At 43.1% G+C, this 25,740-nt stretch overlaps 3 protein-coding genes across 3 annotated transcripts; 2 read left to right on the forward strand and 1 right to left on the reverse strand.

Moving 5' to 3' along the window:
* The first annotated feature begins 88 nt into the window (after positions 1-88).
* On the forward strand, positions 89-8,517 carry Ndufb6 (NADH:ubiquinone oxidoreductase subunit B6). The gene is made up of 4 exons (XM_021161131.3): positions 89-359; positions 1,796-1,888; positions 6,683-6,727; positions 8,333-8,517. The coding sequence occupies exons 1-4, from the start codon at positions 180-182 to the stop codon at positions 8,399-8,401; spliced, it is 387 nt and encodes a 128-aa protein (XP_021016790.1). The 5' UTR covers positions 89-179; the 3' UTR covers positions 8,402-8,517.
* A 588-nt stretch (positions 8,518-9,105) lies between these two features.
* On the reverse strand, positions 9,106-9,766 carry Tzmp1 (transition zone microprotein 1). The gene is made up of 2 exons (XM_029476479.1): positions 9,616-9,766; positions 9,106-9,296 (listed from the first exon to the last, which is right to left on the reverse strand). Exons 1-2 carry the CDS (start codon positions 9,658-9,660, stop codon positions 9,192-9,194), a joined length of 150 nt encoding a protein of 49 aa, XP_029332339.1. The 5' UTR covers positions 9,661-9,766; the 3' UTR covers positions 9,106-9,191.
* Topors (TOP1 binding arginine/serine rich protein, E3 ubiquitin ligase) lies at positions 9,444-20,517 on the forward strand. Its single transcript, XM_021159807.3, has 3 exons — positions 9,444-9,661; positions 10,832-11,029; positions 16,403-20,517. The coding sequence occupies exons 1-3, from the start codon at positions 9,659-9,661 to the stop codon at positions 19,304-19,306; spliced, it is 3,105 nt and encodes a 1,034-aa protein (XP_021015466.2). The 5' UTR covers positions 9,444-9,658; the 3' UTR covers positions 19,307-20,517.
* The last annotated feature ends 5,223 nt before the right edge of the window (positions 20,518-25,740 follow it).

Here is a 25,740-nt window from a genome sequence, read left to right on the forward strand (position 1 = left end):
GGTCTGAGAGAGGGCTTTGCGCATGAGCAGAGCCTGCTTTCCGCGAAGGAGTCGGCCCGCCCCCAGAGGCGGGGCTGGTGTGACACCATCACTGTGCGCCGCTCCCAGGCGCCTCAAGGTCGCTTTGCGGAGCGGGAGGGGTGCGTCAGTGACCCGTCCTGTGTAGGCTCGTCGGCGACATGTCGGGGTACACGCCGGATGAGAAGCTGCGGCTGCAGCAGCTGCGGGAGCTAAGGAGACGATGGCTGAAGGACCAGGAGCTGAGTCCCCGGGAGCCTGTGCTGCCCCCGCGCAGGATGTGGCCCCTGGAGCGATTCTGGGATAACTTTTTGAGGGACGGGGCCGCGTGGAAGAACATGGTGAGTGATGAGTGTCCGGGTTCCCACCCCGGGTCGCAGCCGGGCCAAGGCCCCCAGCCCACTCCTCTCAGTCCCATCAAGGCCCGACCCTGTCCAGAGCCCGCATACCCGGGAGGGCCCCAAGGGACAATCAGTCCAGGGGCTCCGGTTTAGCGGAGACGCTGTCAAGTCGCTACAGTTCAGGGCTGGGGTCTGGAGTCCAGGAGCAGGTTGGCTTCGGATGATCCCCTGTGGCTGTCAGGTGTACTGAGAAGTCGGGTCTGAGGTTTTACAAGACGCTCGCTGCACATGCAGTTCTTTCGAGTGTAGATACCTTTCCTCGGGTTAAACTGGTCAGAATTAACTGAGGTCACAGGCTGTGATTTCAGTATTTGAGAACACTTACGCAGTGTGTAGGGTTGAGGTGCTAGAGACTGGCCAGCTGGTATAGTACAGCCTCTTGGGATCGCAACAGAAGACAGGGTTCTATTTGGTATGCTTTGTCAGACTCAAAAGCTCCCTTTCTACGCATCACTGTGTACGTTTAACACACTTTTAGTTACTTTTAAATTGCATTCCATGACCTCCATGCAGAAAAACCGTTCACTCAAGGACTGCTTTTTATTGTAAGGATTCCAGATATTTTCTTGGAGTCTGCTATTAAGTCACATCAGTGACGAGTAGGGAATATTGTGTGGGAATTGCTTTCAGCTCCTTCCAGTAGAAGTAGTAGTAGTACAAAGTCTTGGTTGGTTGGTTGGTTTCTTGAACAAGAATGCCTTATGTCTTGCAGAATGGTGCTTATTCTAAGTCTTAGAGTCTATGGATATTCTATAGGAAGCCTCAGAGTTAGTGAAAATACTGAAATAGGTAGGTCAGCCCCAATCTGTCAGGAAATATGTTCCATTTAGAAATTTGTAAAATAATTATCACACATTGTTGGTGGTGGTGGTGGAATGTTTTTGTTTGTTTGGTTGGTTTGGTTTTTGTTCCACACCCATTGAAAAATAAGGTAGCTCGTGCTAGAGAGAGTAAGCAGCACACGTTGGTAATCACAACAGCTCCAGAGGCTGAGGCAGGAGGATAGCCGAGGATCTCTGCAAAGGGAGGCAGGCCAGCCTTGGTTAACGCTTGGGACTCTGTCTCAAAATAAACTAACGGAAAATAAAAGTGAGGGATGAGGTGAGGCTGTAGAGGTGACTGCTTCAGACCACTTGGTTCTTTCAGAGGACCCAGTTTTGGTTCCCAGCATGCACATGGTGGCTCAAAACTGTCTGTAACTCTAGTTCCAGGGCATCCAATGCTTTCTTCTGTCTGAGCTCTGAGGGCACCAGGCATACTCCTGGTACACATGCATATATGCAGACAGAACACTTATATGCATAAAGTAAATAAATCTAAAAAAAAAAATTGTAGAGAGCAGATGTTTGTTTATTTTGTATGTGTTTCCCCCGCAGGTCTTTAAGGCGTACCGCTCCAGTCTCTTCGCTGTTTCTCATGTGCTTATACCTATGTGGTTTATTCACTATTACGTCAAATATCATATGGCTGTAAGTATGCTTTAAATGTATGCTTTACAGAACTTATTTTAAATATTATCCAATAATTTCCTGTGGCTGTGCTGTACTCAGAAAATAATATGCCATGCTAAGCTGATTTTAAAGTTCTTTGAATTTTTTTTTGGGGGGGGTGGGTGGGTAAAGGTTTAATTGAATATAAGTACTCTTATATACAAGTAATTTCAAAACTTGGAAATCAAAAGATTATTCTTATACTAGCTTACACCTTTTGCCATGCATTTCCTTGAAGTAGTGTTTAAACGATCAGCATGTCTATCTAACCCTGGAGTCCTGAACAGGTATAAAGATGGTTTCTGCTGCTTCTTTAGACCAGGCAGTTATGTGCTAACATTCCAACAAGTCTGCCATGTCTCAGTTCCCTTTCCTTGTCCTTATCTGATTTTTCATAATTCTCTTCCTTTACAATCCAAAAACCTCAAACTTTTTCATGGGAAGATCTTGCATGGGTTGACTAAAGCTCCTTGCCGTGGTTTAAAGACAAGGGACAGCACAGTATAGTTGTTCCGCTCAGTTGGATCCTAGGCAGTAGGAGAAGGGCATGCGGGTCCTGGGATATCGTGGAAGAGGGAACAGTGGTGTGGCGTGTTGGAACTCAAATAGTGTAAATGGGGTGTTCTGTGTCCCGTGAGAGTTGCTAGAGTAGGCTGAGCATGCCCATTTGGGAGCCTTAGTGCCAGCAGCCTGGGATAGGATACTGGGATTCGAGAAGGAAGTCAGGTACGGAACCTGAGGTGGAGTAAGACATCAGAACCCAAATAAGGTGAGGAGGTTAAACCTCACAAGGTGTGGTGATGGTGACAGGACATTTGTTAGCTGGGAGGAGCTTGATCAAATAAGTGCACTGATTGAATGGAGTTACTTACATGAACAGGGGAACACCTTGGAGAATGGAATTCGAATTGGAAGTATTTGTATGAACTCATAGTTATTACTGTGTATTCATAGGTAGATGGAGAAATAACCACGAATGTGAATGTGGGCGTGTGTTTGAATGCATGATCACTAAGTATGTCCATTAAGAAGGCCTGGAAACAGGGCTCTCTCTAAGTTACAGTGCAGCAGGCAGCATCTAAGTGTTCTCAGCCATGAGGCAGACAGAAACTGTGCTGCTTGATAGATGCAGCAAGAGGACAGCAATCTCAGCTTCTTGATATTCCTGCCCAGTGCACATAAACGGAATGCAGTCACAAGGAATCATGAAGCAAGTCCACTGGAAGAAAACGTTCCATTGGAGCAGGATTATTGGCTTGTTACCTTCAAAAGTGTTAAGGTCAAGAAGGTTAAAGAATGCCAAAAGACAGCTTGAAGAACTTGGGTTCTGTACTTTTACCCTGTGGTCTCCAGGGATCAAACTGTTAGGCTTAGCAGCAAGCCTTTGTCCTGTTAACCATCTCCCTGGCCCACAATAGAGTCTTTGAGCAATAAGAATGGAATGCCTAGTATGTCCTCTTTATTGTTGTAGAAAGAACATATAAAAGTAAGTATAACAGCAAATTCAAGGGAGACTATGGCAGGAACAAGTTAGGCCAGTTGGAAGGACAGACAGAAAGTCTGTGATGAGCATGTCCTCTAGACTGAGGACATGGCTAAAGGGTCTCTATTGACCCCATAAGCTGAGACCAATTTAGGAAAGTTTCAAAATCTAGGGAGAAGAGGTGAGCTAACTGTATAACAAGCTGAGGGAACCCTTTATTGTGCGTGTATTGAGACTTGGTTTCATATGTACTGCAAGCCTTAACTCTGGCTCTCTTTCCTCTCAACGGATTACGTCCATGAGCTTCCACTCCAGCAGACTTCTCCACTGTTAGACGGGAGAAGACATGAGGATTGAGAGGGGATGTAGAGAAGCATTGACCACAGCGTGCATGAAGCGATGCTGCACCGGGCAGGTTAGCTAGAGGCTGTTAGGTACTAATTAGGAGTCAGGGAAAAGGCAAAATGATCTGGATTACATGCTGCATAATAGTCCCTGGAGGGTCCATGCTGCCTACATGCCTGGTGCATGAAGATTAGTAGGTGCCAGTATGGTTCCAATGGGGCTGTTTCCATTTCAGAAACCAGCAGAAAACTCTTCTGCCACAATCAAATTGTGACCAACAGTTCATGTCTCTGAGGGTCAGAGAGTGGTTGCCACTCTTGTACTAATGGGCTTGGGAATCATGTTCACTTGCAGCTCCGCGGGCATTTTCATGTCACTGTCCGTCTTGTTTCATTGCTGTTGTAGCAGGTCCATTCCTAGAAAAGAACGCTGCCTTCTGTCAGGGCAGGTTTGAGCCATCCAAAAGGGCTGATGTACAGAACTGGGCACAGTGTTACTTGGGGGTTTAGTTTGTTAGTTTATATTTTAAATTAAAGTGTATTTTTACCTTAGTTAAACTACCATGCTTCTGATAAAATAGGAACAGACTTATTCTGTCCCTACCATCTTTGAACTAGTTGAATTTGAATTCTTAAGACAATTCCACTTACAAATATAATCACATTTTCTTAAGGGCTTTAGATCCATTTATAAATTTATTTGTTTAGTCTTAATTTTAGGTATTTATATGGTACAGTGGTGCCTCTAAGAAGCAATTTTTTTATTCAACTTTAAATCAGAAGTGTGTCCATTATACATTTTCATTATAATCCTGAGCCTAATTGGTTAGTCCTAGAAGTAGCCTGATTATTTTATGTATCATAAACACTCTGAGGGTAGAATATGGATCATCCCAACTTTTTCTTTTTTGGTTACCTGTTTTTCATAGGTTCTTTGAGAACGTCATAGAACTGCAATGTATTTTGATTATAGTCACCTCTTCTCCCCCTCTGTCCAGATCCACTTCCCTTCTCTACCTACCCTTACTTACATTTTTAAAAATGTATTTTTCCATATGTGTGTGTGTGTATTTGTGTGTGTGTCTATATCTCTGTGGGTATGTACACATGAATGCAGATGCCCATGGAAGCCAGGTGAGGAGTCAGATGTCCCTGGAACTAGAGTTATAGTCAACTGTGAGCCAAGCACTGTGGGGGACGAAAACTGAACTCTGGAAGAGTAGTATGTACTCTTTTTTTTTTTTTTTTTAAAGATTTATTTATTTATTATATGTAAGTACACTGTAGCTATCTTCAGACACTTCAGAAGAGGGCATCAGATCTTGTTACAGATGGTTGTGAGCCACCATGTGGTTGCTGGGATTTGAACTCCGGACCTTCGGAAGAGCAGTCGGGTGCTCTTACCCACTGAGCCATCTCACCAGCCCCTAGTACGTACTCTTAACGTGTAAGCCATCTCTCCAGTCCTGTCCCAACTTTTAAAAGTTGGCATTTATCTAGTTATACTAAGTGTGGTTTCCTTTATCATCTCTATGACCAAGTTGTCTTAAGATGGAAAATACATTTGTCCTCTAGCAGAAGCATATTTAATAAACTGTAGTATTGGTTTGGCAAAAAGAGACATTAATATGTAGCTACTACTCTGAGGGATTCATGCTTTCTTAGCCACTAGTGGACATATCCCAGCATTTCATGTTTGGTAGGGTCTTAGCCACATACCTTTTATTCTTCCTCTTGGTCAGTTTAGGGGAGTTCTGCAGCTTCATTACAGTAACATTTGCTTCAGTAACTGCATTCGACATCTCTTGGAAAACATCTTAGTATCTTCCTGACTTTGGCCACAGTTCTTTTTAAAATAAAAATTAAAGATGTGTATAATTGTTGTACATGGGAGCCACAGATGTCCCATAATGTGTTTGTGGGAGGTCAAAGGACAATTTTGTAGAGTTGGCTGTCTCCTTTTATCTTCATGCGGGTTCTGAAGATTAAATTCATGTTGCCAGGCCTGTGTAGCAAGTGCTTTTTACCCAGAAGCATCTCACTGGCCCTGGCCACAGTTCATATAATAAAGATATTTTATTTTCCTCATATTATAGTCTTAGTTTCTCTCATAATCTTGGCCCTCTTGCCTTATATAATGCTATGTTTTACATCATGCCAATAATTTTTAAATATTTTGATATGGTATCTTATGTAGACATACATGATTTATGAGTTTATTTATCCAAATTTATATATTAAGTGCCTCTTTTTGTATGCAAAGCACTGTAAACGTGGGTACAGCAGTATACACAGCAGACAGATTGTGTCCCTGCTTCGCGAAAGGCTTATTCTAGTCTTGGAGACTGGCAGTAAGCACATGAGTAAGAGACATATGTTGTTATAGGAGGTGTTCAGTTCTCTAAAAGGGAGATTGAGCATGGTGAAAGAATAGAGCATGACCGGGAGCTGCTGGTTTAATTGGACCTCTCTGCAGAGGTGATAGCAAAAGGTACCTAACTGGAATGAGAAGAGGGAAAAACTAGATAACCAGGAGTGTATTTCAGGTAGAGGAAGCACAAAAGCCCTGGGACATCCTAGGCTTTATTGATTGGACTAATAGCTAAGGAGCCATTGTGACTAAGGGACAATAAGGGAGGGAGTGTAGAAAGTCAAATGATTTTCTAGGTGTGAGTCCTGCTGAGTTTTAGAGGTCACAGCAAGGACTCCATCCTTTTTCTTTTGAGGGTTGTGAAACTTTGAGCAGAAATCTGATCCATTTGGAATATGATGCTGTGTTGTTGAGAGCACAAGTTGGAGCTCTGACAGCTAAGTGGAGATGTTTAATTAATATGCGCCCAGAGTTCTGGGAAAATTGGAGACTTAAGTAAAAATATTTGGGAAAGATTACCATATTTTCAGAAAAATCCTAACCCTGTAACTTACACAGAATTATTTTTATTGCAGACTAAACCATACACCATTGTTAGCTCGAAGCCCAGGATATTTCCAGTAAGTCTCAAAATTCCAGTTTTTTGCTTGTATGTTATCCCTCCCCACTTCTACAAGTGATTGCCAAGTTCATTAGAATAAAATGGTCTTTTCTTACTGTCAGCTTAAATGCAGTTTGTGTATCATTATAGGGGGAAAGGAGGAGGGCTGATGTGATGGTGGAAAATGAGGAGTGGATACTGTATGTCTCCACCTTGTTTTATGACCTTGACTGCCCTACAGTAGAAGGCACCTCCAGGTTTTTCAGGGGTCAAGAATTATAGCATGAGCCTGAAGAGGTAGATGTACAGGCAGCTAACAACTGAAGTTCTGTTATTTCCAGATTCTAACTTCTTTGGCTTTATGATTATAGTTCTCAATCTGTGAAGTTAAGACACAGTTGTGTCAATTTCAATTTTATGTTACAAAGATGTAAGCTCTAAAAGTAATTAAAAAAAAAATTCCCTCATGCCTTTAATACTAGTACTCAGGATGTTCAATGCAATAAATGACTGCTACTATGTGAGTAATGAATGAGCCTCCATAATGGTAATTCAAACTTGAATTAAGTAGCATATGTTAGTTATCTGTTACCAGCCGCAAAAGGACACTTTTAGGGAGAACCATCAAATTTGGCTAACAGTCCACCCTGGAACTCTGCCTTACAAACTAACAGGAAATGTCTGTAATCAGTGTGTGTCAGACCCCAGGCAGCCTCAAAGTTGGGCATTAACTTGATGGATAGACTAGTATGAGTCAGGCTGTCGTCCCAGGCTGTTTGTCCCAGCCCTTATTAAAATGAATAATAGAGCACAACTAGCTTTTTCATGCAGTGCCCAAACATGGACTAGCATAGAGTGACCATCTATGCACAGTATTTTTGAAACTTGGAGGTGGATGTTGAGACAATAGATTGAAGGAATAAAATACTAAATCTTGTAATCAGAAGGATGTCATTACCGTGATTGTGGAGATAGTCTCACAAGTATATCCATGCTTCAGAACTATAGTCTACCATCTAAATATGCACTTTAGTATGCCTTTTTAATTTTTAAGTCCTCATGTAATAGTTTGATTAATCTTTTTTAGATTCATATACAAATCAGTACAGGTAAAAAATTAGCATCTAGCCGGGCGTGGTGGCGCACGCCTTTAATCCCAGCACTCGGGAGGCAGAGGCAGGCGGATTTCTGAGTTCGAGGCCAGCCTGGTCTACAGAGTGAGTTCCAGGACAGCCAGAGCTACACAAAGAAACCCTGCCTCGAAAAACCAAAAAAAAAAAAAAAAATTAGCATCTAAATTGAAATGTTTTAGGTAAAATGCAAAATAATTTTGAAGGGGCTTTTTGGGGGATTCTTTTTGTTGTTTTTTGTTTGTTTTAAGACAGGGTCGATCTATGTAGTCTTGTCTGCCCTGAAACTTGCTATGTAGACCAGCTAGCTTCAAACTTAGAGATCTGCCTGCCTCTACCTCTAGAGCACTGGGATTAATGCACCATCAGACCTGGCTTAAATTTAACAAATGTAAAGAAAGTATCTTTATAGTCATTTATTGTGTTGAGCAATATTTACAATGAAATGTATATTTGGTGGAAAAAATTTCTATTAAACACTTCCTGTTTTCTAGGGTGATACAATTCTGGAGACTGGAGAAGTAATTCCACCAATGAGAGATTTTCCTGATCAACATCATTGAAGAGTCCTTAAAAACTTAACAGACTTGTGTAACAGCACAAGTATGTTCCTAAAGTCCTGTCTTTACTGAATCTGTTTCCTGGAAAGTAATTAATAAAGCTTATTCTCAGAGTGTTATCACTGTCCGTGTTACTGTCCAAAGGTTCTTTGATTTGAGACTAATAAAGACAGTAAAAAGACAAATACTAAACAGAGCTATTAGCTACTTTTTTCTGTCCATTTTGATAAACAGGATGCAAAACACATTTTAGTCACAGTGTTGTTTACTTACTGATTTGACATGAGGAGGATGTGAAGTGTTTGAGCACTAGAATGAAAAGCTATGACCTGATACAAAAAAGAGCCAGGCGTGGTGGCGCACGCCTTTGATCCCAGCACTCGGGAGGCAGAGGCAGGCGAATTTCTGAGTTTGAGGCCAGCCTGGTCTACAAAGTGAGTTCCAGGACAGCTAGGGCTACACAGAGAAACCCTGTCTCGAAAAACCAAAAAAAGCCGGGCGTGGCGGCACATGCCTTTAATCCCAGCACTCGGGAGGCAGAGGCAGGCGGATTTCTGAATTCGAGGCCAGCCTGGTCTACAAAGTGAATTCCAGGACAGCCAAGGCTACCCTGTCTCGAAAAAACAAAAAGAAAAAGAAAAAAAAAAAGGGTTGTCCGATCATTTTGAAAAATTGGCATGTTAACGCTTATCACAAAAGACCACACGCAAATTTGTATTGTGAATTTTACTTTGAGTCTACATAGGTGCCATCTGAGGAAAAGAAGTGTTTGCTAAGAATTACAAAAGTTCGTTCAGAAGAACTTGTCTGGAAACTCCTTCTGTAGTTGTCGTCGTGCAGCTACAGTTGATGCATAGATGACGAATCCCCAAGAGAGCAAGACGATTGCAAGAAGCAACTAAAAGGAGGGGAGGAAAAGCAAAAAGAAGAAATCAATGTGCTGGGTCCTTTCCCTGTATAGCCCGCGCAACCAGCTACAGGTGGAAAGGCATCACAGTGCCTCTAACACAGTGCAGCCCAGAGGCAAGCAGGCCCGCAACCCCTGACGTCAGAGGCGGAAAAGCGTGTCCTCCAGGAAGAGGCGGAGCCGAGGGCAGGGCGTGAACGCTCAATTTAGGAATGGGTTTTGGAGTTCCAAGCTGCGAGCCAACAGTCTGCCTTCGGCTCGCGGGCCCTGCCATGGGGCGCTCTGGAGCTCCGCTCTGCCCGGTACCTACCAGGGAGTAAGTCCAGTCCAGGCTTCGGCGACTCACCGGCCTCATGGTAAGGGAGCAGCGGGGACGGGGTGGCAAGGACCCTACAGCCCGCTGGCGGGCGCAGTGCACCCCGATGCAGCAGCCATTTTTCAGCGGGACTCTGCGCGCTCCCGCGGGCTTCCGCCCGGAGTTGGAACGCATCACGTGATCCGGGCCTAGCCCGCCTTTCAGGCAGCAGAGGGAATAAAAGAGAAAATGTGAAGATCGCGCCTTTTTTGCGCTCACATAGGAATTCCTTAACTGCTTTATCCTGCATTTGCAGTGCGGTATTAATACAAGCTAGTGTGCCATCGTGTGCATATAAAAGTTTATTGGAAAATAGTCCACGGTGGAAGAATCAAAGTTGCCGCCCCACACCCACATCGGTTTCCACCGATGCGGATAGACCTTCATAATGTTTATGCTTGACTTAAACATCTTTTACGTAACAAAAACATCGTTGGGAACTGTTAGTTGAGCCGTTCACCAAGAACAAACAGAATATTAGCGCTGATGGCTGGAAATCTTTTCAAATTTGTTGTACAGGTAGCCCGCATGGTGGATCTGCCGGCCAACAAGTGTTGACGGGCAGTTTGTCGAATGCTTGGGATTGCAGCAAGTTTGAAATACTAAGTCCCGAGAAAGGCAGCTTGGCAGGCCAACTGTCAGGATGCTGGTGGTGTGCAGAGTGGAAGCCTGGCCGGCAGAGGCTGGGCGGCTCGGCTTTGGGCGCAGATGTGTCAGATACATTTTTAGTGTAGATTTCCGAGAGTAGAAAGAGGGAAGCGGGCCGCAGGGAGTTATGGCGGGGTAAAAGAAATGCCTGATGGTCAACCCAGCTGAAATAGACGGAAGGACCAGGGTGCTCTGGGAGCTCAGTCCAGTTCCCGTGATACCATAGAGAATCCTAACAACTTGTTGAAGTTTGTGAGGTTCCACTGATACTGAGGCAGCCTTTCTGCATATTTGGCTGAGACTGTGGAGTTTGTGCTGTGCCCCCCGCGGTGGGGGCAGGGCAGGGTCCGGGGTCTGTGCCGTAACGTCCCGCCTCCTGCGTGCGCCAGCGGTTTGGCGCATGCGCCCAGAGCTGGGGGGGGCGGGTGGAGGAGAGGTGTTTTGCTGCGCGGGCTCGGGGGGTTGGTCTCGCCTTCTCTCCGCCTCCAAACTGCCTGTGGGTGATGAACGTTCTACGTCACAGGGGTCGCAGCCGCCGCCACCGGGGTCTCCGCTGTCTCGCGAGGAGGGTGAAGCGCCCCCTCTGGTGCCTGCCGAGGAGGGGAGGCGCCGAAGCCGTCGGGTACGCCTTCGCGGATCCTGCCGCCACCGGCCGAGCTTACTGAGCCGGCGGGAGCTCGCTTCCAACGGCCCAGCGGTTCCTGCCACCGCGTCCTCCGAGGTGAGTTGGCCGGGAACAATGGGTGAGGGGTTCCAGTAGGCCCTGGAGCAGCCCTGTGGTCTGGGCCTTCTTCCACCCGGAGCTTCCAAGGGCTGGGGTCACCACGCTGCAGGGCACCTGTGGATCGGCACCGGTGGGCAAGCGAGGGGAGTGTCTCCCCGCACTGCCTGAAGGGCTGGAGCGCAACTGAATACGGGATAGAGCTGTGTGTCAGAGCTGTGTCGGCGCAAAACAGTTGCCACTGATAGGAAGTGTGACCTTGGTAGGTCCCCAGCCCTGGACCCTGTCTGTGAAATGGGATCAGCATTTTAGTTGGTCGTGGTTATGTAACATGCATGGTGTGGTTGTCTTTCCATCTGAGACCGTAGTTTTCGACTAAGGAAGCTGTTAAGGCTAGAGGAGTTGTGCAGTGCTACACATTGTGGGCAGGGCTTGTGTGCCTTGTGACTTCATTACACCTAGTTAGTGCCCTTTGCTCATGGGCTGCTGATTCTGATTGGTAGACTGGAGAGGGGCAGTTACGGGATTGAAGGCACTGAGATTAAGACCGGAACTGGGAAGCAGCAGTTCTACTGGGCACCTTCCTATGTTAAAGGGGAGAAAGAACGAAAAAACGTACGTGTTGAGCTAGTACAGGGTAGAGTGTTTCGTTTGAGAGGATTTGAGGGTTTGGAAATAGATGGAATGCAAAGTGCAGGCTCTCCAGTCAGTCACACTCAGTGCTTATCTAGAAGGAGAGGCTTTCACCAGACTAGCTTCCGAGCAACCCTCACCCCTTTTATTTTGGGGCAGGGACTTTTGTAGCCAAGAGTGGTCTGGAGTTCCCTACTTTGCAAAGGATGACCTTGGTCCTCTCACCGTCTTGCCTTCATATTCCATTCTGGGAATGCAGGAATATTCCAGGGTGCCTGGTCCCAATTAAATTTTATTATTACCAGAATTGAAATTCAATCTGGGCAGTGGTGGTGCATACCTTTAAACCCAGCAGAGGCAGAGGCAGAGGCAGGCAGAGCTCTGAATTCAAAGCCAGCTTGGACAGCCAGGGCTCCACAGAGAAACTCTGTCTAGCCTCACTAAAAAAAAAGAAGAAATTAAATTTGGTCGTTTAGGACTTTACAACTTTTAAACTATTCAGTTTTACAAGTAGAATGCAGATTGCTTTTTACCAGTCGTCATTCTGTTTTATTTACTTGTGGATGTTGTTAGCTGCTTTACTTAGATATGTTAAATATAATTGTTACCATCTTTGGAAACTGTCAGAGGTGTGGGTGATGATCACTACCAATATCAAACTTTTCCATAACTTAAGCAACTATGTTGAACCCTCATCATCAAACCCTGCACCAAGTATTTGTTTATTCAAATTGTATCCCTTCACACAACTTGTTTTTCCCCTTTTTCAAAAGACTATTGGTATTCTGTCTTAGTTAAGGTTTTACTGCTGTGAAGAGACACCATGACCAAGGCAACTCTTAATAAGGACCACATTTAATGGGAGCTGGCTTATAGGTTCAGAGGGTCAGTCCATTATCGTCTAGGCAGGGACATGGGAGTGTCCAGGCAGGCATGGTGCAGGGGGAGCTGAGAGTTTTACATCTTCATCCAAAGGGAGCCAGAAGCAGACTGTTCCAGGTGGCTGGGAGGAGGTCATCATAGCCCACCCGGACAGTGACATGTGTCCTCCAACAAGGGTATACCCCTCCTAGTAGTGCCCTGGGCCAAGCATTTTCAAACTACACCAACTTTAAAGTTGAGAATATTTGAGAAGTAACTTTCAAGTTTGTCCCAGCTTGATCTTTTCGGAGATCCAAAGTAAGAAGTATTGATTCTAGTTGGATGTGGTGTCCATGCCTTTAATCCTAGCACTTGGGAAGTGGGGGTAGGCCAGCCAGGCTACAGGGAGACTTTATTCTTGACCCCACCCCCTAAAAGTGGCAATTCTCAATATTGATTGTCAATAGTGCTGCATTAAAGTGCAGTCAGATGATTGAGTTCTGTGTCCAGTGATAATCTAAGGAGTGCTGTAGAAGTTGACTTTTGTAGAAAGCCTTGACTTGGAAGGGGATGGGGAGAGAAAATTCTGAAGTTCATGATCTCCATCTATTTTCCCTAGATATGTTTGACCCTGTTACCAGAAATTTCCCCAAAATTATGGTATAAAGGGTATTTTAATCTTTGTTAGAATCAGCAGATTGGAAGATCAAAAAGGAAAAAGTTGAGTGTATCCTAAAGTAATAATAGATTTTGCTTTGGACTTGGCTTTTTATGAAGAGCTGATTAACCTGCTCTGGAGGTATTAGTTTGTAGCCCTGATCCTTAGGTTAGTAGGGTAGAGGAACGTTTACAGGGCTTCCGTCTAGAATATGAAATACAAAATTTAAATGGGCAGTGCTGCCAAAGTCGGGACGTCTTCTGCAAATACACCGCCCAGTCTGCCTGTTCCCTAGCTCTCCCACTCTAGTTGTTAGTGTATTTACCGAGGCCGGAACAGTTTGATCTTCTCAGAAAATCTCATCAGCTCAAGGCATCTTTTCTTCCTTACTGAATGAACTACTTTGGTCATGTGTATGAATGGTACCGTGTGTGTGTGTGTGTGTGTGTGTGTGTGTGTGTGTGTGTGTGTGTGTGTGTGTGTCATTTATTAGATGTTACGTTGTAACAGTCAGTACTTTATTACTTTTATCACTAAGTAATTTTGTGTTCACATGTTTTTATATAAGCCACTGGGTCCTGTTAGTGCTTCTTATATCCATATGGCTGTAGGGGTATCCAGAGGGGCTTGGGCAGTCTACCAGTAGCCACTTCTCAAAGAAAGTGACTTCCCACAGCAACCCATCAGCTGCCTATAGACCTTCTGTTAAGAGTGGGGCTTTGGGGGTTCTTTGGTCGTCGTCGTCATTGTAGTTGAACACACACTCACATTGGTGTTTGATTGTGGTTGCCACCTCCGTGGTACTGACCTTGGTCCTTTGTAAAACATCTCCCTCACCCCATGCTGTAATTTTTAACTGGCTTGGACTTAGGCGGGTGACCACAGCTGTGAGTTGTGTGCAGCAGCCACAGCATATCTTGAGCTTCCCAACCTCTGGCTCTGGCTTTGTCTTCCTACCCATGCTTAATTTTCCCTGGGTGTTGTGGGAGGAAGTTTGGTACAGATGTCCCGTCTCTGGCCGGGCTGTCACGGGTGCTTGTTCTCACAGGTGGGATGTGATGGCCAGTAATGAGTCTGCACTCCTCTTGCCAAGGTGGAGAGGAGCATTGCAAAGCCCCTTCTGTAGACGACTTCCCCAGTCTGGGTTTTTTGACCATGTTGATAGCACTAAACCACATTGTGTTTTTCCGTCAGTGGTAGGCATTTCAGTTATTACATCACAGATGTCATGGCTAATGTGACTTCAGAGTTTTGTTTAGATATATAGTGTATGATTGTTGTTTTTCCCCTTCGTTTTTCTTTTTTAGATTCTAGGACTAGAAACCAGGGCTGCTTTGCCTGTCCAGGCAGGGCTACCACTTAGTTCCTATATTCATTCCCAGGTCTAAGCTGTAAGTTTCGTGTGAATTAGAAATGTTCAGTAAACACTAAAATTGTGCCTTCCAGAGAAACAAATTAAGATAAAATATGTTCTATCTTGAAATTTACTGATCTTTCCCCCCCCCCCCCCCCCCATTAAAGTCCCCCATGTGTTAGCTAAGTCAGTGCAGATTCCTCTGGCTCTTAGAGCTGTGCTTAGTTGAAGCCTGGATACCAGTCTGTGTTGCCTCATCTGTCAGTTCCCTCCCTCTCTGCTGTTTTCGGGCTTTGAGCACATACTGTCTTTGATCTACAAAGTTTTCTCTTTTTAATGTCTTTCTAAAAAAAAAAAAAAAAAAAAAAAAAAACTTCTGAATGGGTTGATTATAAAAAGAGGACTGAAAATATCTGGACCATTAAAGAAACATTTGTTTGAATTAATTGGCTTTGTCTTAAGGTATGGTTCTAAGAAAGTCAAGATGCCCGAATTTGGAAACTCTATGATGGAGCACTTGTATTTTATCAGTACAGTTTTGTTGGAGTGGTTTTGGCTTTGGTTTTCCTCCTTCGACCACTGAGTTTATTGTTTGGAGAGTTACAGTTCTCTGAGAAGGGTGGGAAATGAGTAATTTGCGAAAGAAAAGAATTTTTAAATATCTACAAGATGGTTAGTATAGCATTCAGCACAGGAAAGGATGCATACATGAGAGACATGAACTACAACACATATATCATGTCAGCTTCAGCCAAGTCATTCTGTAAGCTACAACCTGAGGTGATAAATGTAAAGAACTGATCATTAGCATTCTAGTGATGGAGTGCAGACAGTAAGGAAGGACACGCCAAGCATGTAATACACCCGTAATACACCTGGTAGATTCAGCAAAAAAGGAAGGTTAGGTCTGGTGGCCAGGTGCTGCCTCCCCTGCTCTTACACCCGAAGTCATGTTCTAATGAAACTTTCACCGAAAACTAGAATTGGCTTAAACGGCTGAACTCTCAAATATGGAAAGTAGTTCACAAAAGCTGTTTCAGAAAAGTTAATGTACTATGTCATGTATAAAATTGAGTATGTATAAATTGATTTATATACTGTTTTCTGTAAAAATATACAGTATATCATGAATAGAATAAATCATTAGAACATAGTGTTAGAGACATATGTGTCTGACAAATATAAAACCATACATGAGGGGCTGGAGAGATGGCTCAGTGGGTAAGAGCACCCGACTACTCTTCCGAAGGTCCAGAGTTCAAATCCCAGCAACCACATGGTGGCTCACAACCATCCGTAACGAGATCTGGCGCCCTCTTCTGGAGTGTCTGAACACAGCTACAGTGTACTTACATATAATAAATAAATACATCTTTAAAAAAAGAAAAAAACCATACATGAAAATATTTGAGGACAAGAGGGTTTTTTTTTTTCTCTCTCTCTCTCTCTCTCTTTTTAAAGTCCAGTCTAGGAAAGAAACACAATGGTCATAACATGAAGTAACAGACTCACTGAAGAGTTACTCACTACGTCTGAGTGGGAACACAGGGATTTGTTTGCTGTTGTGCTTATGTGTTTGTGTCAGATACTTCTTAAACTGTTTAAAGAATATGTAGGCTATTATATGGTATCTAAGAGCCTACTGTGTGCTGGTACTTTCCCTATAGGTGAAGGGTGAAATTAAAGTACAGATAGGAGCAGAGAGGATTGTTATCTTAGGAAACTGGTCTATTGCTATGCTTTTATTATGTACTGTCTTTACGTTAAAGCCATTCATTTTTGCTGAAGTATGAACAAAGCTTTATGAAGCATTTTTGTTTAGTTATTCTATTTCTGAGTTATTGATATACTTCTTTCCCTTTTACAGATAATGGCCTCAGCTGCAAAGGAATTTAAAACGGACAACTTTTCACCTAAAGCTGGCACTAGCAAATTGCAGCAGACAGTACCAGCTGATGCATCTCCTGATTCTAAGTGTCCTATATGCTTGGATAGATTTGATAATGTGTCTTACTTAGATCGTTGCCTACATAAGTTCTGTTTTCGCTGTGTACAAGAGTGGTCCAAAAACAAAGCCGAATGCCCACTGTGTAAACAGCCCTTTGATTCTATTTTCCATTCAGTGAGGGCTGAAGATGACTTCAAGGAGTATGTCCTGAGGCCTTCCTATAATGGTTCCTTTACTAACCCTGAGGTTCGAAGGTTTCGCTACCGGACAACTATGACGAGAGAACGGAGCGCCTCTCTTTATTCACCCAGTAGTACTGTAAGTAGGAGAACAACTACGCCACCAGATAGTGGAGTGCTGTTTGAAGGGTTAGGCATTTCGACAAGACCTAGAGATGTTGACATTCCTCAGTTTATGAGACAAATGGCATTAAGGGGGCCAACTACTACAGATGAGAGATCTTTGCGGAAAATTCAAGAACAAGATATTATTAATTTCAGGCGAACTCTTTATCGTGCTGGTGTTCGAGTTAGAAGTATTGAAGATGGTGGCCGCTACAGGGATATTTCAGCTGAGTTCTTCCGTAGAAATCCAGCTTGCCTTCACAGATTAGTTCCTTGGTTAAAGCGTGAACTTACTGTGCTTTTTGGAGCCCATGGTTCGCTAGTCAATATCGTCCAGCACATCATCATGAGTAATGTTACTCGCTATGATTTGGAGAGTCAGGCATTTGTGTCTGACTTAAGACCATTTTTGCTTAATCGAACTGAGCATTTTATACATGAATTTATCAGTTTTGCTAGATCTCCCTTCAATATGGCAGCTTTTGACCAGCATGCTAATTATGATTGCCCTCCTTCATCTGAAGAAGGCAGCCGTTCAGATTCATCAGTCATTACAATATCACCAGATGAGGCTGAAACTCAAGAGCTAGATATGAATGCATCTACTGTTAGGCAGGCACCATGGGATGACGAAACTCCTGGACCATCCTATTCAAGTTCAGAGCAAGTGCATGTTGGCGTGTCTTCCCTTTTAAATTCTTCAGACAGTTCAGATGAAGAACTTGTCTCTGGAGGAACCACATCTCAGATACAAGGGGTACAGACCAATGACGATGTCAATAATGACAGTGATTCATCGTCAGATAATTGTGTCATTGTTGGGTTTGTTAAGCCGTTAGCTGAAAGGACCCCAGAACTTGTTGAGCTGTCTTCTGATTCTGAGGAGTTGGGCCCTTATGACAAAGTGGAGACAGTGAAGACTCAGGAGCAAGAGCAGTCTTACAGTTCAGGTGACAGTGATGTTAGCCGGGCGTCATCTCCACGCTCTGTCCTTGGAAAAGATGAACAAATGAGTAAAAGCCATTGTGATTCTGACACAAGAGTAAACTCAAAGAAAGAAGAGAAACGATCTACATCATTGCCAGCTCCCAGGGACAGCTCATCTACAAGAGGTGACAGGGCATGTTCCCCATACAACCATCGACACAGGAAGGGAGGAAGGTCGAGGAGTTCTGATTCCCGGTCCCAGAGTAGAAGTGGCCATGACCCGAGGAATCACAGAAAGCACCATGGGAAGAAAAGATTGAAGAACAAGAGATCCAGAAGCAGGGACAGTAGTAGCAGGCCGAGAGCAAGAAAGGACAAAAAGAGATCCAGAACTAGAGATAGCAGCTGGTCCCGGAGAAGCCAGACACTTTCTCTAAGTAGTGGAAGCACCAGTAGATCGCGGTCTCGTAGCAGTGATCGTGGCAAAAGAAGATCACGAAGCAGAAATCGAGATCGCTATTATTTAAGAAATAATTATGGAAGCAAATATAAGTGGGAATATACTTACTACAGCAGAAACAAGGACAGAGATGGTTATGAGTCATCATACAGGAGGAGGACTCTTTCAAGAGCCCATTACTCTAGACAGTCTTCAAGTCCAGAATTTAGAATTCAGTCTTTTTCTGAAAGAACAAATGCGAGGAAGAAGAATCACAGTGAAAGGAAATACTACTACTATGAAAGGCGCCGCTCCAGGAGCGTGTCCAGTAACAGGTCGAGGACTACATCCGCTGGGCCCGACCGGGTGAGAAATGAGAAACCTGGAGGGAAACGCAAGTACAAAACCCGGCATTTGGAAGGTACCAGTGAAGAGGCTCAGCCGGCTCGGGAGTTCACTTCCAAAGGGAAGGACAGTCATTACCAAAAATCAAAATTGGATGGCAGTTATAAAAATGAGAGTGACAGTTTTTCAGATAGCAGATCATCAGACAGAGAGACAAAACACAAGAGGAGGAGGAGGAGGACCCGGAGCCTAAGTGTAGAGATAGTTTATGAAGGAAAGGCTACGGACACAAGCAAACACCATAAGAAGAAAAAGAAGAAACATAAGAAGAAGCATAAGAAACACCATGGAGACAATACGTCACGGTCACCAGTGGTTATAACCATCGACAGTGACAGCGATGGAGACTCTGAAGTGAAGGCAGGTATTGAATGTAGCAATGGCAGTCTTCCACAGCCTATACAAGATGAAGCATTTGAAACTAAAGATGTTGTCACAATCGAAGATGAGCTTGGTGTCCTGGACAAGGACTGCGATGTTACAGCACTTACTGATGACTTGAGTACCAGCCAAACTGTGGAGAATTGTGAATCACCGGCAGTCCCAGTTGAACAAACTCTTGATGTAAGAGAAGAAAGCACCTTTGCCTCTGATTTGGAGAGCCAGTCAAGTAATGTGTCTGTTCAGGCTGAACCATTGAGACCAGTGCCATCTCCACGGACCTCCCTGTCATCAGTGTCTCCTGGTAGAGACTGTGATGTGTCTTAAGACTGACAGAGCACCTCCTCGATAATCAGAGGCTGTAGGGAAAAGGTAAAGAGTCATCTATTGCCGTCTAGATGACTTCCTGGAAAAACTTTGCCTCTTAAAATATTTTAACTGTGTGTGTGTTAATTTGTAAAATTCATTATTTGTTCAAAAAGTTATGTATGTCCCATTCCCAGATATGCACTTTTAAGTGAAGAAAATGTTGCTAGCTGTTTATTTAAAACTTGGGAAACTTTTTAAATAAAAATCAAAAAATTTAGAAGTTATTTCATAAAGCCATATGGTATTGACATATTTTTATGGTAGTATTTTTGAATTTTTTTTGAGAGTTATTCTGGAAGTGTGTTACAAGCTAGGAGAATGCTTTTGGACAGTTATTTTTCATAAAAGATTTGTATGATTCAAAACCATTTCTTAGACTGAAGTAAGTCGTTTTAATCTGCACAGGTTATCTTGGCTTCCGCCAAAAGCAAAGTTTAGTATTTTCTTTATATACTTGGTTATCTGGACTGGCAATAAGACAAATGTGTATTCAACAAAAGACAATAAAACTGTACACTCTAAAAAATTCAGATATTTTTCTGTGCAACATTGATTTCTTTAAAGTTTTCCTGAAGCCAAAGGCTAAAAACCTGGGTGAACAGTTACAGGCCCAGCTTCAGTGGCCAGCTCAGTTCTTTAGTTGCGACAGTTGAGCATCTTTCTTCGGGAGAATGGCTTTGGAGCATTTGGCTTACTACAAACACACAAGATCCCTGGCCAAAACTTGCTTTGGCAATTTTTCTGCACAAAGTGGCTCTCTTTTTTTATTGTTAGCAAAAATAAGATGGCTGTGTATCTAACCTGATAAAGATTGTCAGTGCACAGCAGAGCTTGGACTTAACTCCAAACATAAGCCTCAGTTTGCCTTGTTTCCTGTGGTCGGTCATTCTTCAGTAGAAATGGGAAGGCTTGCTTCACGGCCAGTATTGGGTTTTAGTGGGAGAGCAAGGCATAGAGAATCATTACCCTCATGGATTTTACCTATAGTTTAGTTAAAACAGTTGTATAAAGAATATATAGTTCGGGCTGGCGAGATGGCTCAGTGGTTAAGAGCGCCGACTGCTCTTCCGAAGGTCTCAAGTTCAAATCCCAACAACCACATGGTGGCTCACAACCATCCATAACAAAATCTGATGCCCTCTTCTGGAGTATCTGAGGAAAGCTACAGTGTACTTACATATAATAAATAAATAAATAAATATTTAAAAATATATATATAGTTCTCCGGAGAGCAGTATATATGTGTGTAAATACATCTTACATATAGTGGGAACCTGATCTTCGTGGAAGTAATAGTTGAGTTAGAGTTCAGAAATAAGTTGACAACAATAGAATTTGAGAGGCAGAGAATCTGCAGTGATCTAAAGGCAGGAGTGGGGCCTAGCAATGTTAGAAGCAGGGTTGTTGCCGGGCGTGGTGGCGCACGCCTTTAATCCCAGCACTCGGGAGGCAGAGGCAGGTGGATTTCTGAGTTCGAGGCCAGCCTGGTCTACAAAGTGAGTTCCAGGACAACCAGGGCTATACAGAGAAACCCTGTCTCAAAAAAAAAAAAAAAAAAAAAAAACAGGGTTGTTGAAAGAAAGTGTAGAAACAATTTAGGTAAAGATCATGTTCAAAATCTGCTTAAAATGCAATAGAAAATGACTTTCAAATAGAATCTAAAATTAAATGTTAACAGTTTGAAGTTCACACAGTGAGAAGTAGTGGAAGAACTATATGAGTAAGGAATGGGCTTTGTAATTGTAAGAAGCCTTTTTAAGGGTTCTTGGTGTGTGGGGGGGTGTTTTCTCACCCTTTCCATCCAGTTCCTCCCTACCTCCTCTCCTATTTGGAGCCACTCCCTTCTTGTATCGTTAGAATTCTAAGGGGTAACAGTAAAACAAAGTAGAGTAAGATAAAACAGAAATAGGCTAGGAAAACTCAAGAGAACACACAAGAGACACTTGTTTGCACACTCAGGAGTTCCATAAATAAACTAAATTAGAAACATATATGCAAAGGACCCGTGCAAGCTCTCTGCTGCTCCCTCAATCTCTGAGGTTGTAACGGTTTAATCATGTTGGTTTAGATGGCCTTGTCTCGCTGCCCTCCTTCCCTTCTTTCCTCTTCTGCCGTAGTCTGTATAGGGCTGAGCGTGCCAGAGTCTGTCACTCTGCATAACATCTGGTTTCGAATCTGGTTGTTGGGTGTGTGGTAGGAAGAAGCTTTGGTGATGGCTGAACAGCTTGGGAGTCATTTTTATCACTATATATTTTGTTAAAAGACCATTAGGATTTGGTTTTACCCAAGGTCTCTGGGCTACCTAGTCTTAGGTTGTTGGTATGGTTTTCATCTCTGGTGGGATGGGGAGGGGTGCTTTAGTCACACCAGGCACTGGTTGATTAGCCCCACATGCTTTGTGCTGGGATTAAAGGTGTGCGCCACCACGCCCGGCAACCCCATTTTTTTTTTTAATTGTATGGTTTTCTTGATACCTAGTTTAGTTCTTTGTATATTTTGGATAATAGCCCTCAGTGATGCATACTTAGAAAAGTCTTCCCCTTCTTAGGCTGCTGCTTTGTGGGAATAATGGTGTTCTTTGCCTTACATTATATTTTCAGTTTCATGAGGTCCCATTTATCGTTGATCTTAGTTCCTGTGCTAATTCAGAAAGTCTTTCCCTCTGCTAGTGAGTTAAGACTATTCTTTGGTTAGATTTTGAGTTTTCTGCAGAGTGAGAAGTATGGATCTATTTGGATTCTTCTACATGCAGCCATCCAGTTTGACTAGTACCACTTGTTAAAGATGCTTTCTTTTTTCCAGTGTGTATTTCTGGCTTCTTTATAAAAACAAAACAAAACAAAACAAAAACCAAAAACAGGTGTCCATAGGTGTGTGAATTTATGTCTGGGTCTTCAGTTTGAGCCCACTGATCAGCATGTCTGTTGTGCCAATAGCATGTAGTTTTTATTGCTGCAGCACTATACCACAACTTGAAATCTGGGATGTCGATGACCACCAGGATTGTTTTTGCTATCCTGGGTTATGTGTTTTCATATGAAGCTAAAAATTGACCTTTTAAGACCGGTAAAGAATCACGTTGGAATTTGATGGAGATTGTACTCCATCTGTAGATTGCTTTTGGTCGGATGGCCATTCTTGCTATACCAACCCTACCCGTCCATGAGCAATTCTTGCTATACCAATCCCACCGATCCATGAGCGTGGGGAGCTTAGCGTCCTCTCTTTAACATTTCTCTCTTCCGTGTCTTGAAGTTTTTATCATATAATCTTTTCTGGTTAGAGTTACCCCAAGATACTTCCTCCTCCTCCTCCTCCTCCTCCTCCTCCTCCTCCTTCCTTCTCCTTCCTTCTCCTTTCTTCTTCTTCTTCTTCTTCTTCTTCTTCTTCTTCTTCTTCTTCTTCTTCTTCTTCTTCTTCTTCTTCTTCTTCCTTCTTCTTCTTTCTTCCTTCTTCCTCCTCCTCCTCTTCCTCCTCCTTCCTTCTCCTTCCTTCTCCTTTCTTCTTCTTCTTCTTCTTTCTTCCTTCTTCCTCCTCCTCCTCCTCCTCTTCCTCCTCCTTTCTTCTTTTCTTTCACGGTCTTTTGGTCATTGTTATAAAGGAGGCTCGTGATTTTTTAAGTTAATCTTGTATCCAGCCACTTGGCTGAAAGTGTTTTGTAGGAATCTGTAGAATTTTTAGGGTCTGTTATCTATCCTATCATAGCTGAAAATAATACTTTGACTTCTACTTTTCTAATTTGTATCAAGACTTCGGGTGCTGTATTGAGTAGATAGGAAGAGTGGGCAACTTTGTCTTGATTCTGCTTTTAGTGATGTTGCTGTGAGTTTGCCCAAGTAAGTGAGTGCTGGCTCTGGGCTTGCTGTAGAACTGCCTTTGTTGTGTTTAAGTAGTCCCTTGTATCCCTAGTTTCTCCTGGACTTTGTCAAAGGAGTCTCTCCAGTTAGATGATCCTGTGGTTTTTGTCTTTCAGTCTTATATGGTGGGTTACATTTATCAGTTTATGTGTATTGAGCCATCCCTGCATCACTTGGTTGAAACCTCCGTGATCATGGTGGATGATCTTGGATGTATTCTTGGATTTGATTTGCAAGTATTTTTACTGAGATTTTTTTTGCATCTATGTTCATAAGGGAATATAAACATAAGGGAGATAAACATGTCTGTTTCTCTCTTTGTTGGGTCTTAATGTGGTTTTGGTATCAAGGTAACTGCAGCCTCATAAAATGAACTGCTAGGTGATGTTTCTTCTGTTTCTGTTTTATGGAATAATTTGGAGACTATTGGTGTTAACTCTTTGAGGGTCTGGTAGAATTTTTGTACAAAAGCCATCTTTCTGGCCGTGAACCTTTTTGGTTGGGAGAGTTTTAATTACTGCTTCTATTTCTTTAGGGGTTATAAGGTAGTTAGGTTTGTAAACCAAAGTGCCTGAGGGTTTTGTTTTCGTCAGTTTTCTTTGCAAATAACCAGGTCTGTTCTAGGATTTCTGTTGTGTTTGCACCAGAGCTGGTGCAAACTTGTGGGCCTGGACTCTGCCGCAGGTGTACTTTTGTGGTTCACTCTTGCTTATAACCACCACCCCTACTCATTCTGAGGACATCATGCAAAAAAAAAGAAAAAAAAATCTGCTCATTTTTTTAAAGTTCCCATTTCCTTAAAATACTTAGTAGTTTTGCATTGTGATGTTTTAATCAGATGAAAATAATAATAAATTAAAAATCCAGTAACATTCTGGCTTAGAAGTTTGAGACTAGGCTCCAAGTTTATCTGCGGCCTTCCTCTTGCATTCACCCACCACCGGCATCCCATGTACTGCTCCATGCGCGGCTGGAACCTTCACACTTGGCACCCTCTTCATTTGACAACTGGACAGTCTGGCTGAACTCTATGCTAAAGTGTATCTAGGATCCCCGTTTCCCCCTGGAAGTGACTTTGGTTTTAGAGTGTCAGTGGGCTCATACAGCTGTTAGTTATTAGTTACAAAGTACCTCATCAGCGTGTAGGGCTACACACCTGCACCCATCAATCTCATGGCTGTGTGCGATGCTGTGTAACACTGCAGCACACAGTCGCTCAAAATATCTTGTTATACATAAAATTGCATAATTTGGTTTCTTACAGTTTTCATGTTGCAAGTTGGCAAATTATGAAAATTGTAGTGTGGCGGCTTCTTCTTTACAATTTTCACTAGAAGGCAATGCTGTCTTCATGCAGAGTTTTCTAGTTAACTTACTCCGTTGCGTGCATGTAGTGCGTGGTAACACAGTGTCCTTCACAGTTGAGCGTTGTGATTTCCTTTCCGTCACAGTCAGGGTCCGTGCGTTTTTATGTGTGCAGCTTTTCCCCAGCTGTGTGGCTGAGGTTGGTCTCCTTAGCTCAATCCACCTGCCACAGTCCCCTAAGTAGCAGACCTTAGGGGTGTGCCATTGCATCAGCTGTCTTTAGTGGAAGCTTTAATGTGTGATGTTTGTATTGATTCCTGGTTGGATAAAGGGTCTGTAGCATTTTTTTTTTGAGCTTATTATAAATACACATGTAGTTCTGTAGTATTTTTATGGTGTTTGTTTGCCAAATTTTCCAGAAGGGCTGCAGGACTCTTCAGTAGCAATTTGTAAATGTATACCACACTTGTTTCCATCTTTAGATTCTCTCTACATGTGCACATATATATATTTTATTTCCTTTTTTTCTCCTTTAAAAAACGTTTTTATTAGTATGTGGTGCACAGAATAGTTTTTATTATGACCCTTTCATCCATGTATATGGTGCACTTTGGTCATAATTCAGTATTCTTATTACCCCCTCCCTTTCTCACGGGTCCTCTTTGCCAAATAGTGTAATTTGATGTTTTAGAATCTAGATTCCAAATACATGAGAAACACTGCAACACTTGGCTTTGAGTCTGGCTTATTTCGAGGAACATTGCCAAGCCCATTCATCTTACTGAGGGTACGACCTCATTCTTTATGGCCAAACAATGTGTTGTGTGTATATCGTATAATCTGCTTATCTACTACTTAGCATCCAGGGCAGTTCCTCACTGCCTTGTGAATAGTGTATGCAGTATTTTTTCTGAACTACTTTAAAGTTACATTGTACAAATGACCCTTCATCCTAATATTCCTGTTTTTCTAAAGAATGGGTTTGTATGACTGTTATAATCATCGGGGAACTGTGACGTTGACACACGATGTGTGGCTTAGAAGTTGCCCTCGGGATGTCCTTTGTTCTGTGGTCTCCGTCTGGAGCAGTTGACTAGTACATGTCTGGCACCACATTGATACTTTTGAAGCATGTATTTTACAGAGCGAGCCTGGATTTCTTGGTTGTGGCTCCATTCTGACTGCGGACTTGGCTAGAACGGTATGTATGGGGTATCTATTGTTCATTGT

This window comes from Mus caroli, unplaced genomic scaffold, assembly GCF_978045245.1.
Source record: "Mus caroli unplaced genomic scaffold, Mus_caroli_1 scaffold_6, whole genome shotgun sequence".
NCBI lineage: Eukaryota > Metazoa > Chordata > Mammalia > Rodentia > Muridae > Mus > Mus caroli.